Source organism: Lepidothrix coronata, unplaced genomic scaffold (genome assembly GCF_001604755.1).
Source record: "Lepidothrix coronata isolate B3197 unplaced genomic scaffold, Lepidothrix_coronata-1.0 Scaffold34, whole genome shotgun sequence".
Classification (NCBI taxonomy): domain Eukaryota; kingdom Metazoa; phylum Chordata; class Aves; order Passeriformes; family Pipridae; genus Lepidothrix; species Lepidothrix coronata.
Window position 1 is genome coordinate 6,149,034 of NW_016690214.1, and position 14,493 is coordinate 6,163,526.

Below are 14,493 nucleotides of genomic sequence, written 5' to 3' on the forward strand. Positions count from 1 at the left end.
GGCCTGCGGAGCCTCGGCGGGAGCGGGATCGGCCATGGAGGAGCCGGACACGGAGCCGCCGCTCGTGGTGCGGGGCGGGCGGGGCGGGGGGGCGGGTGCGGGGCCGGGGCCGCCGCTGACGGGCCGCTGTCCCCACACAGGTGGTGCCGGGCGCGGACCCGTCGGCCCGGCAGCTCTGCTTCGCCTGGGGCCCCGCCGAGGTGCTGGTGTGCGAGACACGCTTCGGCCGCGCAGGTGGGTCCCGGTCCCGGTCCCCATCCCGGTCCCGATCCCCATCCCGGTCCTGATCCCGATCCTCATCCCCATCCCGGTCCCGATCCCGATCTGGGTCGCAGTCCCTGGCGCTGACGGGCTCTGTTGCAGACGCCGGGGAGGGAGCGCCCGGCTCGTCCCGCGTGTTCGTGGTGCGCAGGGATCAGGACATCTACATCCAGACCCTGCGGAAACTCTTCAATGAGTCGCACGGGATCTTCATGGGGCTGCAGCGCAGCGAGGAGGAGCTGGCGGGGAAGTCGCGGAAGGCGCAGTGAGTGTTTTGGGGCGCGGGAGCGTGGGGGGCACCTCTGCCCCTTCCCCAGCCGGGCCAGCGCCGTGGACTGATAAACACCCCCAGAGAGGGATGTGCCACTGGCCAGGCTGCTTTGACCACCTCTGTAATCAGCAGCGGGACAGAAACAATGATCGTTTTGGGGTGATGTTACGAAACAAGTCTCCGATCCTTCCAAAAACCACGCTGAACAAGTCCGTGCCAGTGTGTAGTGTGGCACAGCCTCACTGATTCCAGCTGAAGCCACCCAAGTGCTGGGAGCCCCTGCTGCCCCAGAGAGACTTGCAAGGGCAGTAGGCATGAGACTAAAACTCCAACAGCTCTCTCCAACCAAAGCCTTTTTTCGCTTGGCAGGTTGGTTCAAGTGAGTAAAAACTACCGGTCGGTGATAAGAGCCTGCATGGAAGACATGCACCAGGCAGCTGGTAAGTTGGTTTGTTCTCCTACTGCAAGAAAAGGAAACACTAGTTGTGATGATAAAAGTAGCATTTCAATGGTAAGTTACTGCAACTACTGTACTATAGCATGGGTAGGTTTCAGTAATTCTCAGCACTCTACTTTCATGCCAGAAATTTCCAAATTAGTGTGTAAATCTGGTCAGAGATTATTTTTTTCCCCACAGTGATTTTTGGGGGACTTTAAGCCTTTTCATATCTTTGGCTCCAGTTTTACGGGAAACCGAATCCAGTTTAATAGCTTGCTTCCCCAGAAAGTGGGAAATGTTACTCATCTATGCCCTGTAGCCATACCCAGATTTGCACAGGATTTATAAAACAAGTTTACAAAGCTCATTTAGGTCTGTGCTTGATGAGTAATCGGGTATTATTGTCTTATTTATGAGCCTAGAAGGGGCTGTCAAAGGTAAATGTGTTGCTCTTTGATTTTTCTTGTTCCCTCAGTTTCAACTCGGGACCCTGCCCTGCAAGGCCAGTACAGCACCCAGGTAACCTGCATTCATGTCACACAGTCACAGCTGAACGTGGATCTCTGGCTGGTGAATTCACCAGGCCACCACTGAGACATAAAGCACTTTAGATTTAACTCTATCTTAGTACAGTAGATGCAGATCATGACCAAGAATAAAAGGAAATAAATAGTTAGTTCCCCTACTTCTAAAGGTGTCCAGCACCTCAATTCACTGCTGTGTCTTATATATTTAGTGTTATAGGTGTGTTTTCTTGTCATCTCAAAGCTGACTGACCAGAAAAGTTTCAGACTTGCCTGTCTGAACCTTCACCTCTCCAACACTCAGATTCCAACCAGCTGCATCTGAGCCTCACAGCAAGCTCTGGGTGTCCACTATGAGCTGTCAGACGGCACAGGAGTGTTCTGGGAGGAGCAGAGTGCTCACAGCAGTTTTGTCCTGTTAGCTGCAGTGATGTTTCTCCTTTGGCCTTTCTTCCTTCTCTGTATTATTAATCTTCGAAGTGCCAAAGGCTGACAATAGCACTGGTTGGCATTGCCCACTGCTGAATGATTATTGCTGCATTTCAGAACACAAACAGCATCAATACTTTCTGAGCTGAATGTGTGTGGAGAAGACACAGCCTTTAATTTCTATCTCTGAAATGTCAGTATGACATCTTTCTGTACAAAGTGAGTTTAACTGATTGCTATGGACAGCAGATGCCTTTGTGTGGTTACAAAACCCAACTGGAATAGTTACTAACTCTGAAACCTGGCCCTGCTTTTCCTCAGGTTTCCATTCTCTCTGCGATGGAGCTGATCTGGAACCTCTGTGAGATACTGTTTGTTGAAGCAGCTGCAGGTGAGCAGGGAACTATCCTGGTGTTAAGACCGAAGGGTTTTTTGTTTGCATATATATTTGTTTAAAATGTGTATGTCATCCATTATGTCATAGTTTAATATGTTTTAGAGATATGTTGAGTGGCAATAAACCCTTTAATACCCCTTCTGCCTTAGTTAATTGCCTTCTTCATATTGAATTATGTCAAGCTATTCAGTTTGCCCTCTACTTTTCCCCCTCCTGCATGGTACACTGTGATTTAAATTGTCTCTTTTATCAGATAGGTTATGAAGAGAAGACATATCAAATGTTGCTGCCAATGTATTTGACTTCTAAGCATAAACACATCTTTTAGCATCAAATATGTCAATGCCAGCTGACATTGATACAGCTCTGATACAACTCCTTTAACTTTAGGATGCCATTTCTGAAGTCAGTTTGTTTACACCAGCATTTTAAAGTAGTAAATAATTTTTTTAAGGAAATCAGAATATGCAAACAAATACGCTACTTGCACAGTTCCAGAATTCAGAAGAGATTCACAAATTACTTAATCTGAAGAAAAGTTAATCACCTAATGCCAAATTTCTTCCTCATGTTCAGTTAATAGTAATGAACTGACGTTAAAATAAACAGAAATATTCTATTTGTCTTTTGGCATTGCAGGATTTATGATCTGAGTCACTCACCTTTTATTTCTTCAAGTAACTGGTTTGGGTTTTCTGCTGGACCTCGTTGCTGCTCTGTCTAAAATTTGCCACAGGGAAACCTGTCAGCAGCGGGTGCTCCCACAGCCTGGCTGCTTAGGGAGCTCTGTAACTTGAGTGTGGGAGGTAGAAATCCAACCAGTGAACCCCATCTAATGATGTCCGACTGTTAAGGTTTGTGAGAGAGCAGTTTGGGAACAAACAGGTGGGAACTAAGAGGGAAACCTTGTCTGCACACAGCTGGGCCCCTCCTGCTTCGCCTCCTGGACTGGGTGCGACTCCACGTGTGTGATGTGGACAGCATGGTCCGGGAAGTTCTGAGCAGCGAGAACCCCTCCAAACACAAGCTCTTCTGGAACGTGGTGAGTGCCATCACCTACAGGATTCTTAAACAAAGAGAATTCGTGCCTGTGTGCTTTCCTTCCTCTTCCCTACTTGACACTAGACCGCACCTCAGAAGCTGGGACGCTGCTGCTCTCTGCCCGTGTAGGTTTTAAGGTGAAGCCATTCCGATCATCCTGCCCCTCATTGCCATCCTGAGCCTCCCACTTTCATGACCCATAGAGCTCAAGACTTACACTGTGTATTTGCATTAGCAGTTTAAGCATTTTAACTCCACTCCACTTGCCTGAATCACAGGTTAGAATTCCCCTCTGATGCCCTTCCCGGGTGCTCAGGGACGGGTGGATTTTGCAGGTGGATGTCTTTGTGCTCCAAGGCCGGATGGACGAAGCACGGCACTTGCTCTCCAAGGAAGTCACTGCCAATCCCACCTCAATGAACATGTACAAAATCTTGGATGACTTGATGAAGAAGATGCCCATGCCCAGTGTATGTACAAAGCGGATTTTTTCATGCAGTTCATTGGGAAAAGAGCCACCTCTGATGTGTCCCCTGTAACAAATTATTCCCCATTAGAACATCTCACTCTTATTCCTTCACAGTAACAATATTTGTATTCTCGAATTGCCCAAAGACCCAACAATTTGGGTAAAAGCCTGTTAGGTGACAAACCAATATAGAAGGATCACGGGTGGCCCCATGTTTAGCTTTTTATCAAGAACCACTGTGAGTTCAGCCCAAGTGCCCGTTGTGATTTGACTTGGTGTTTCACTTATTCCATGTTTCTTACCCTCTGTTCAGCTTGGCAACACCCAGACACTGACTGAGCTGGAGCTGAAATGGCAGCACTGGCACGAGGAATGTCAGAGGTTTCTACAGGATGGGACTTTCGCTTCCAATCCCCACATGGAGTCCATCTGCAAGGTGTGTTTTGGCTGGGAAGGAAGGAAACTGTGGACAGGTATTGAATCCATCCTTGTGGATTTCAGGAGCTCAGTGTAGCCATAAGTAACTTTATGCTGGATGATGTGTTCATTAAATCAGGAGATTTCAGGCCAGTCTAATGTCCTGTGTTCTTGGTTTGCAACAAACTTTGCAAGCCTGGGCAGATCCGTTTCTCCTCCTGTCCAAGGCCATAAGGCTGATGAGGAAACTGGGCTCTGAGAAGGATCTTTGTTATTTAATTTTGATCAAATCCTCACCTTTGCAAAGCAGGAGTGATGCCCCTGGAGAGTTACAGTGCGTCTGTCTACATCACTGAATCTGCAGAATTACTCCTGTGTTTTTATCCCGTTAGATCCTGGTGGGAGATGAGGATGCCATCCTGGAGAAGAAGGAGCTCATGACCACATGGTACCACTTTCTGGTTACCCGGCTCCTGTATTCCCATCCCACTGTGAAGCCGATGGAGCTGCGGTTCTATGCACAGGTAGGAAATGGAATTACCTTTATATCCTCCAGTTTCATGCACACAAGGGTTACTGCACTGAGTGAAAGACTTTGGGAGGGTTGAAATCTTACAGCAATGACATTCCTGTAAGATGTTGCCTGGGGTTTGTAAGAGGACTGGGAGACTGATTAAGTTGACAAATAATTGTTGAAGACCCACTTTTCAGTATCTGATGTCACCAGTTGTGTTCCTGCAATTGTTTTCCAGTTTTCTTATCCTAAAATAAGGAAAAAAATCTTTTTTCTTAATGTGTTTGGTCTCTATGACCTGTTATTTCCCATAAAATAAGTTAAACTAGGCTGCTACATCCAAACAAATCTTACTTTTACCATCTCACAACTTCTGAATTTATCATGTCTTGTCATCTCATTCCACAGTCTAGTATGGACCTGTTCCTGGGTGGAGAGAGCAGCCCTGAGCCTCTAGACATGATTTTAATGGCAGCCTTTGAGTTTGAGATGCATCAAGTGATCAAGGAATGCAGGTTGAGTTTTAAGGCTTTTGATTCTCTAGTTCTGCAGTATTGTTTCTGTGTTATTTGGGGTGGGGGATATGGGTACAGCCCACCTGATCATCCTTGCAAAGAATTTGGCAAAAATATGTGAAGTTGGCAGCAATTAAAAGTGTTCCATAAGGTCTGGGACATTGCAGCCAGACATTGCACTGTAACAGAGCTGTGTATTGGTAAGAAATGCCTGTGGAAAACCTGACACAATCCTTGGCAGTGGTAGGCTTAGTTTTTTCTTTCTTTTGCTTCAAACACAGCATCGTCCTCAGCAATTGGTGGTTTGTGGCTCATCTGACTGACCTGCTGGACCACTGCAAACTCCTGCAGTCTCACAATCTCTAGTAAGTATTTCTTTGCATTGATGATTTGGATTAAGCTGATTAAGATAGCCCCTGAGAAAATATGCTGCAGAAAGTAAAAGTACTTGTGAAGTAATGTCAGCAGGTTTTTCCAACGAGATGCAAATAATAATGTCTGTTTTCTCTCTTTCCCCCAGTTTTGGTTCAAACATGCGTGAGTTCCTCCTGCTGGAATACGCCTCGGGACTCTTCTCCCATCACAGGTTCCAACTTCTGTTTTATTACTCATAGGATAGACTAACACCAGGGCAGCCAAACCAAATAACTGCATGTTCACGAAGTAAAAAAGGCAAAGAGAAGTCACTGTTAGAATTTCAGCAGAGGTAGCCCTAAGGGATCATACAAGACTGGCACATTTCCTCTCCTGAGTGAAAGACAAAAGCTGTCTGTGGGAGCCCATCACACGTAATGACCAGGGCAGAGTCACTCCTGCTACTGTGCAGAGTGACTTGCACTGAAGCACTTCAGAGCTGCAGGTATTCCAAAGCTGTGGCATTCCAAAGTTACATTACAGGCAGCTGGCATTTGGCAGAAAGGAAAAGCCATTTCAGGTCTGAACACAAATTAATCAGAGCTATCAGTTATTAATGCAGACTGGGATGCTCCTTGGGGCTTCACTGTCGTGCTCATTGAAGGTTTATGTGATGGGAATGGTGGTCGATTTTGCCCCTCTCTCAGCCTGTGGCAGCTGGGGGTCGATTACTTTGACCACTGCCCGGAGTTCGGGCGGGTGTACCTGGAGCTGCACATCGAGCGCATCCCCCTCAACACGGAGCAGAAGGCCCTCAAGGTGCTGCGGATCTGTGAGCAGAGGCAGATGCACGAGCAAGGTGGGGGGATCTTCAGTCTCACTCTCTGCAGGGATACAAGTGAAACTACCGAAACTTAATCCTTTCCCTCCTGTTTCCTTTCCCTCCTGTGCCGTGTGTCCTCCCCAGTCCGCAGCATCTGCAAGATCATGGCCATGAAGGCCCTGCGGAACAACCGCCTGGGCTCGGCCCTGTCCTGGAGCATCCGGGCCAAGGACGCGGCGTTTGCCACGCTCATCTCGGACCGGTGAGCTGGGACAGCAGCCCCCAGGCTGCTGCTGCCACTCTGGGGTGGGGGACAGGGCAGGCAGACACTCTGCCTGGGCCAGGAAAGCTGCTGCTGGCGGTGGGGCTGAGCTTTCCCTCAGGGCAGGCACCTGCTTGTGGACTAGAACACATCCTCACTGCTCTCCTCTGCAGTACCCAGCTTGTCCTCTACACCGTTTTCCTTCCTGACAGCTGGAGACAAAACAGCAATCCTTATTTATAAACCAGGAATCCAACTTAGACCTTGCTTTGATAAACATTTGTTTCAGTAATTTCTGTCTTCTGCACTGCCCTTCATTTGCTCTGATAGAGCTGTTTGATGGGCTGGACAGTGACCCAGGGGACTGATTTGGGTGGAGGATAATCCCCATCTGTGCTTTGTTTAGCAGATTATTTGTAACCAGTCAAGTTCCCCACACAACCTCCAAACAAGGCAGTGGGAGTCACTTAAGCCACCGTTTCTGCTAAAAATCTCACCCCACAATTACAACAATTGCAGCAAGGAGAAAAGTGTTATTGTTTCCCTGGTTTTGCATGAGCTTGTCACAATTCCTGACCTTGCCAGGCTGGGAAGGGTGTTGTGAAAGTGAGGAGGATGCTGGCACTTGGCTCAGGCCTCGACAAAACCTCTGCCAACTCTCTTTATGCTTTTTAATCTCCAGCAACCCATGCCACGTGGGTTTTGCTAATTGGAAATAGGCAGGTACCATCTCTTCATTGATAAGAGTATAATTTTGAAATGACACCCTGGGTAGGTGGGCAGGCAACACTGTCTTCAGCAGTGGAAAAAGGGAGTGGTAAGAGATTGCTGGTCTCAGCTTTGGTTTGGGCTTTTTTTTCATTTGTCCCTTGAGGGAGTGGGAATCGCTACATTTCCTTCAGCAGAAGGAGAAAAGAAACCGTCACAGGAAGCAGCTCTGCAAAAAGCAGCATAATGAAGGCTGTGACAAAACAGATGAAAAGCTTTTAGCATTGTTTTTGTTCCTGCTGCTTATCAACTTTTTCACACAGCAGAAAAACAGAGCTTTTGTTATGATCTGGGAGTGTTATTTATGCATCCACCAGCCTCAGCTTCCTGAGTGCCTTCCTTCAGTTGCTCTTTTTAAAGAACAGATCTCAACTCCACAAAATGCAGAAGTATAAATGAGGTGTCTGTTAAATGTACGTTACACCAGTTCATTGGCTGCTTCCAGGGAGTCTTTGATGACTTTAGAAACCCTCACAGGAGGTCGGTTAAGATGGAACTCAGTCAAGTACAATCAAGTTTTCTGGGAAGGGATTAGGAGATACAGAATGGATGTGGATGATGTTCTCCCCTCTGAGCTTTCACTGTGTTCCTTTCTCCCCAGATTCCTTAAGGACTATTGTGAAAGGGGGTGTTTCTCCGACTTGGACCTCATTGACAATTTGGGACCATCCATGCTGCTCAGTGACAGGCTGACATTCCTTGGTGAGAACTGCCTACAGTTTTCATACTGGTCTGTTATTTAGAACGTAGTGAACTCCATGGAATTATTTGAATTTATCCTTTCCTCCTTCTGGCTACATCCTGGTTTAGTGATGAGGGGCAAGCAAATGGGAAATGTGATTTGGGATGCAGCTTGTACCAGGGGATGGCACTGACTGCTGCTCTCAGCAGGACAGCCCCGAATCCTGACACTCCTACCTTCCCCTTAGTCATTTTCCAGGCTGTATCACTACCTAGAGAGGCTCTGAAATACTAACAAAGGCTACCTGGGATACCTTAGGGGGGTTCCTTGGGGGAGTAAACCACTGTTTTAAGTTACATTGGCAATGTTATAATTTTACTAAGTTCTCCAGAATCTCCTCAATGTGGGTTCCCTGTGGCAGTCTCAAGCTTCCTGGAACAAGAGCCCTCCCTGCCCTCCCACTGCAGCTGCTGTGCCAAGTGACAGTGAGGAGCCCCAGCTCGTTTCCCTCCCGTACCACAGCTTCCTCCTCCTGCCTGGCACAGAGCAGCTGTGCTGACCTGCCCCTCTGCTTGCAGCTGCTCTGTGGCCTTTGATTCATGGACCAAAACAGGAAATGGAGCTAAAATGCCCCTTTCTCTGGTGCTGTGGCAGTTAATGAGCCCAATTACTAGGGCTAGAATCTAATAGGGATTTGGAATAGCTGTTGGCATTGGATTGACTCCCCTCTGCCTGACCAGCATTACAGGGAGGGTTATCCTGAGTTTGGTCTGTTCCCACTTGGTCTCAGCTTGCAAAACTGCAACTGAATTTCCTTCATTTAAATCTTATCCTAAATTAGGCCTAGAAGGTAAACATGACTTAGCAAATTGGTAATCCCTCATCTCTGCATGCCCAACATCAGCCAGTGACCCTCATGTCAGCCCCAGAGAAACTATTGCCCTTTCTGCTCTTTATAAACAATCCTGAAAGACCTGAAAATACTTTTGCCTGTTTTTCCTTTGGAATTTTAGAAGCATTAGGTGTACCTTTGCTTGACAGCTTTCCCATGTCTCTGCCTTGAGCTCAAGCATTAGTCAGAGGTGAATCTGAATGGGAATCATGAACTTCCAAGAGCTTGACAGTGTAGTAGCTACAAACAAAGGTGCAGAATGAACCCCCCTTTCATCCTCAGCCACTTCTCACATGCTGGATATTGATCCCACTAAATCTTAGCAAAAGCAGACCTTTCCCTATTAACAAAGATCCCAGTTCCCATTTAAGCAACCAGGAGGGCAACGCAGCCTTTCAGACCTGATATTCTATGGTATCCAAAAGAACATTATCTCTGCTCTCTAAGCCACTGGGGCAGTACTCCCCTGCAGACACTCAACACGAGGCAGCAGCAGCCACTCAACAGGCTGGTGCAAACCCTGAACCTCACCCAGCACAGCAGCAGGTTTTGGTGCCCTTTCAGCCAGGCTCTGTTGTCACCTTTCTCCATGCACCACATTCCCATTCACCAGACCTGGCCTGCTTTGGGCTCAAAATATTTCAGTTGGGGGTGGTTCTGCAAAGGCATCTCTGAAGGCCCAGCAGCCCCTGCCCCTTTGTCCCCTCCACCAACCCCCGTGGTGTGCAGGGAAGTACCGGGAGTTCCACCGGCTCTACGGGGAGAAGCGGTTCCCGGAGGCGGCGCGGCTGCTGCTGACGCTGATGACGGCCCACATCGCCCCCTGCTCCTTCTGGATGACCCTGCTCACCGACGCGCTCCCGCTGCTGGAGCAAAAGGAGGTGAGATGGCTGCTCACACCCAGAGCCCTCCCCACCCCTGCTTCCTCCTTGACAAGGGATCTCAAAGCAGTGACCCCTTTCCTGCCCCAGGATTTGCATTTCCAGTGCAGGAACTGTCCATGGCAGTTCCGTGCGTCCCACCAGGGGACCCAGGATGAGATAACCAATTCTTACCTCTGTTCCCTGCTTTTAGAACAGCAGTGGAATCGATCTGTGCTGGTATTTTAAGCACACACTGCATCCAGCTCCTTTGGGTATTTGGCTTGAAGATGGTTCTAGTGTGCTTCCCTCTTCTAATCCAATTTTTGCTTTAAGATCCATCAAGAAAAGGACAATTCAGCAATTACAGACCCAGAGCAGCTGCTCTGACCTTGTAGCTGACCCTGCTTGGCACAGGAGGTGGCACTAGAGATCTCCCAAAGTCGTATCCAGCCCAAATTATCCTTTGATCCTGTGACTGAAAGGGTCAGAATGGATCTGTGGGAGTGTGAAAGCATTCTCTTCCTCAAAACTGCATTTTCTCAGACTGTGTGATGTCCTTAAACTTGATCATTCTCAGTAAATGCTTTCATTTCCACAGATCATATTTTCAGCAGAACAGACTTATGAGTTGATGCGATGCCTGGAAGACCTGACAGCAGGGAACGCGGATAAACAGAAATTCCAGGTAGGAATTTTGTTTTGAGGACAACTGGATAATGAACTGGGGGGCTGTGGGGAGTGTCAGGAAAGCTCTACACTTATATTCCTACATGAGGGCAGAAGAGAGGGACAGGATGGCACAGGGTGATCAAGGGCAGCCAAACAGGGCATCATCCAGAGAGCTTGAAGTATTCTCAAACCCAGTGCAGGAGAGCTCCCACTCCTCATGTTCTGCTGGTTTGGATTAGACTGTGATGCTTTTCCAAGATAAATAATTGCAGATTAGACGGGCAGTGAAAAGCTGAGGTGCTGCCATCCAGCAGCTCCAGCTCTGAGCGTTCCAGGCAGGGAACAGGGAGCCATTTGCTGCACATGCAAACCCCTGCAGCTGCCAGGGAATGAAGAGGCTTGGCACGGCTGTCCTGGGTTGAGCTGTAAAATAGGAAATGTAGCTTTTGCTGTTCGTGGGAGTCCCTGTAACAGGTAAATACACAAGGACTCTCCCTCTTAATGACCTGCATCCTTACTTTCCAAACCCAGAGAGAGACTGTTCCCAGGTCGTTACTGTGTGCAGTCCTCTGACCCAAGCTCTGCTCTCTTCCAGGAGGATGATGTTGAGACCACCAAAGTGGAAATGCTGAGACTTGCTCTGGCACGGAATCTTGCACGAGTCATTGTCAAAGAAGGCACTGTGGAGGGGTCCTGAGGATGGCAGGATGTGATCTTCCTCTTCCTCTGGGGCTCACTGTACATAAACTGACTTTTTTTTAAGAATAAATGTCTTGTTTTGCAGATTGCTTGATCATTTGTTCTTGTCTTCCATAAACAGAACTTAGATGGACATGATTTTTAACTTTTATGAAGGAGCTGCATCAAAACAGGTGCTTGTTCCAGCTTGGCCTGGCAGCCCTCCCCTGGTGAAATGACTCAGTGCAGTTTTTCCTTGCATTTCTTGGTTTCTTTACCTCTCAACACCCAGCCTGAAATGAAGGCCACTGTTATATCACTGGGGTTTTGGGAACAGCAACTTTGCCATTTGTGTTTAGTTTGGATGGCCTTGAGTCCATGGGTTGGGTTTGAGGCTTTCCATAACCAGCAGTGCCCTCCAAGAGCCGTTATGAGAAAGGGCCAGCCCAGAGCCAGGTAGGGAAAATGATTTATTCAACATGCAGCAGCACAAACGCAGGGGAGAGGTATGTACAGGTAGGGCTGTTGGGGATGAAGCAGGAACCTCGCCCTACACACAAGGAACATTCATGGTTTAATTTCCAAAGCTTTCCACAGCGCATTCCAGGCAGCAGCACCACGGCGCGTTCCCGTCTGGCTGCGCTGCCGTAACAGTGGGAACGGAACGGAGCCGTTCTGCAGGAAGCACCTGCGCTCTCCTGCCTCCCTCCAGGTCACAGTGAGATCCACGTGCAGGCAGGGAAAGCAGTGGAACTGCTCCTCAGGACACACTGCCCCGACCCAAGCACTGCCCCCACGCCTGCTGTGTCTAAAGTGCTGGCAAGAACGTGCCTGAGGCAGAGAGAATTCCCTCCTTGTCCCTTATCCCAGTCCATGGATTTAGAACTGCTTTCTTTAGGATCCAAACAACACACCCATCCCTCTCACCTGCCTTCTGTGTCAGGGAGCTGACAAGGCTGAGCTCTCCATGAGCTTGGATTCCACCTTCAGGGGTTTCTACTCTGATGAGGCCCTCAGGCCTTTCACCTCTAGGGATTTGACTCTGCAGCACACTAAAAATAACTACAAATAACTCCAAACTGTGTTTGCAGCAATGGGTTTTTACAGCCACCATTCATTCCAGCAGCACCTTCTCCTCTGGAGTTTTCCTACCAGAGGCAGGAGTCTCCTCCTGTTTACTGTTTTTCCCTGTGCTGCTCCTGTTCCCAGTTTGAGAAGAGCTGTTGCTTGACAGCACTGCTGGAAGTGCAGAGCTGGGCGTCCAAGGACTGTCCAAGCACCTGCCTGTGCTTGTGTCAGTGGATGCTAAAACCCCTCATCCATTTACAACAGTCTGTCTCAGAGCTCGTTGAGGCACTGCTTGAGATTGGAAGTAGAGGGAGAAGGAAGGAGCCACAGGAACCAAGTTTTGGAGATTTAAACCTGGTTTCTGGGAGACTGTAGCTAAGGGGTCAGTTCTCCTGCCCTGATAGCACAGAACACTGATATCCAGCAAAACTGCTTTCCCCTTTGTGGGAACAATTGCACTTTGCCACTTAATACAGGGAACAAAGAAAACAGGGCATTAACCCAGCACATGCCCCGTCACAGCCCAGGGGAGCCTCTTCCTTTCTTTGCCTGCTTGTTCTGTTTTGATACCCTACAGCTCTTCTATTTACATCTTGCAGGTCATTGTACTCAGCTCAATAAAACATAGTATTCAACTACACTAATAATACTGCCTGCATGAGGAGACACAAGAGGCATCTCTCCTTATGCCTGGATTCAGTCACTGCCCTTCGCTAGTGATTGTAAAGACAGTTCTGCGCTCCAGGTGCTGTCCCTCAGTAATACTGACCAATACTTTCCAGCCCTCTTACCTTCTCACTACACATTTCCTCTTTTCCCCACACTATGGAATGCAACGGAGGCAGAAAAATAACCAGTGTAACCATTTGCAGACAAAAAACTCAGCCCCAGCTGCCCGAAAGGGAGGCAACGGGGCAGCAGCCAGCAGTATAAAATAAATAGAACAATAAAGGTACAGCAGTGTGGCACACACTTACACAGGCCCTTGGGAATGCAGCAGGAGTGTGGGGGGAGGGAGCTAAGTGCCATTTCAGTGTAAAAAAGAAGCATTCCCTCACGGAGCAGCATTATTGCTCGGCATGCTCACGGGGCTGGTCACAGTCCGAGGGAGGGCTCGTGTCAGGGCTCTGCGCTGAGCTCACGGCGGCATCATCGCCCCACCGGCCCGTCGGGATCTCCGGACAGCAGTGCAGGAACAAACCCAACTAAATCCCCTTCTGCTGACAGGTCTCCCCTCAAATTACAATAACTTCAAGTTTAATAGAGTGGAAGATAGAACCAGATTCACCCAGAGGTCATGATAAAAGCAGCCAGCACTGCCTGTCACCAGCTGCTGCTCAGTTCATGCTTGGCATAAATGTTCCAGGGCCCCTTCAAGGTGGGGCACAACATTCTGGACTAAAGCTACAAGCAGAGTGGTCAGGACATGTAAACAAAGCTGAACATCACCAGTGGATAGCATGTGTGTCCCTCCCCACGGCACATCCGTTCCAGTCCTGTGGGATCCTGCCCTGGTCCTGTCACAGTCTCTGGCAGTGTCCTGAGGTCATAGATTCCCCCACTGCTCTACCGGGGGAAACTGATCCACTTCACCCACTTCTGTGCTGGGCTGGTCCCCCAGGGTGAAGGTCAGTCTGTACCTCAGCCTCACCTTCTCCTGCAGGAAAGACAAAACCCAAAAGCAACATGAGAACAGTCCCAGCTCAACAGCCACAAACAAAACACTTCACTGTTACAGCTCTACAGAGAGCACAACACTTCTGTTGTACAGAGCAAGGGGAGGAGGGCCCAGGTTAAATTCACGGAGGAGTTCAGCTACTTACAAACCTGAGTTATATTCATTTTTTATCCTACCAAAGTTGTACTGCTTAATGTGGAGCAGGAGGAGAAAAGCATAAATAACCTCTAATCAGTTTGCACAGATGTGGCCAGCACCCATTGCTCAGCTGCTCTCCAGAGAGCCTGAATAATGGGGCTGGAATAGCTCAACATTTTCAAAATTATATTCCTCATCATATGGAGGAAGATGAAACAGTTCCTGGTCTGTGAAAATCCTAGTGAAACAGGATTTTCCTGCTCCACCACAGCAGGAGATGGAAGCAGTCCTTCAATGAAGGCACCTCCATGTACCTCACAGTTATTCCACCACAATCCACC

At 48.5% G+C, this 14,493-nt stretch overlaps 2 protein-coding genes across 4 annotated transcripts in view; one reads left to right on the plus strand and one right to left on the minus strand.

The window, feature by feature from the left end:
* Nucleotides 1-11,373, plus strand: NUP85 (nucleoporin 85). The gene is made up of 19 exons (XM_017811891.1): nucleotides 1-67; nucleotides 141-234; nucleotides 364-526; nucleotides 902-972; nucleotides 1,447-1,490; nucleotides 2,246-2,315; nucleotides 3,242-3,363; nucleotides 3,698-3,832; nucleotides 4,145-4,267; nucleotides 4,641-4,772; nucleotides 5,171-5,277; nucleotides 5,559-5,642; nucleotides 5,798-5,863; nucleotides 6,339-6,490; nucleotides 6,599-6,716; nucleotides 8,086-8,186; nucleotides 9,788-9,939; nucleotides 10,520-10,606; nucleotides 11,186-11,373. Exons 1-19 carry the CDS (start codon nucleotides 35-37, stop codon nucleotides 11,285-11,287), a joined length of 1,956 nt encoding a protein of 651 aa, XP_017667380.1. The 5' UTR covers nucleotides 1-34; the 3' UTR covers nucleotides 11,288-11,373.
* GGA3 (golgi associated, gamma adaptin ear containing, ARF binding protein 3) overlaps nucleotides 3,854-14,493 on the minus strand; it is a 27,854-nt gene continuing 17,214 nt past the window's right edge. For 2 of the 3 annotated variants that reach the window (XM_017811888.1, XM_017811890.1), the window contains one exon: nucleotides 11,728-13,993. In XM_017811888.1, the coding sequence (XP_017667377.1) occupies nucleotides 13,883-13,993 (111 nt within the window). In that variant the 3' untranslated portion in view covers nucleotides 11,728-13,882. Of the gene's footprint in view, nucleotides 3,896-11,727; nucleotides 13,994-14,493 lie in introns of those variants that run through there. The other variant, XM_017811889.1, reaches the window with a different exon arrangement.

Excerpts from the sequence above, each read along its gene's own strand:
- NUP85 (XM_017811891.1), top strand. The coding sequence starts at position 35 with ATGGAGGAGCCGGACACGGAGCCGCCGCTCGTG. Across the intron at positions 973-1,446 it reads AGACATGCACCAGGCAGCTG|TTTCAACTCGGGACCCTGCC; the intron begins GTAAGTTGGTTT and ends TTGTTCCCTCAG. Across the intron at positions 4,268-4,640 it reads ACATGGAGTCCATCTGCAAG|ATCCTGGTGGGAGATGAGGA; the intron begins GTGTGTTTTGGC and ends TTATCCCGTTAG.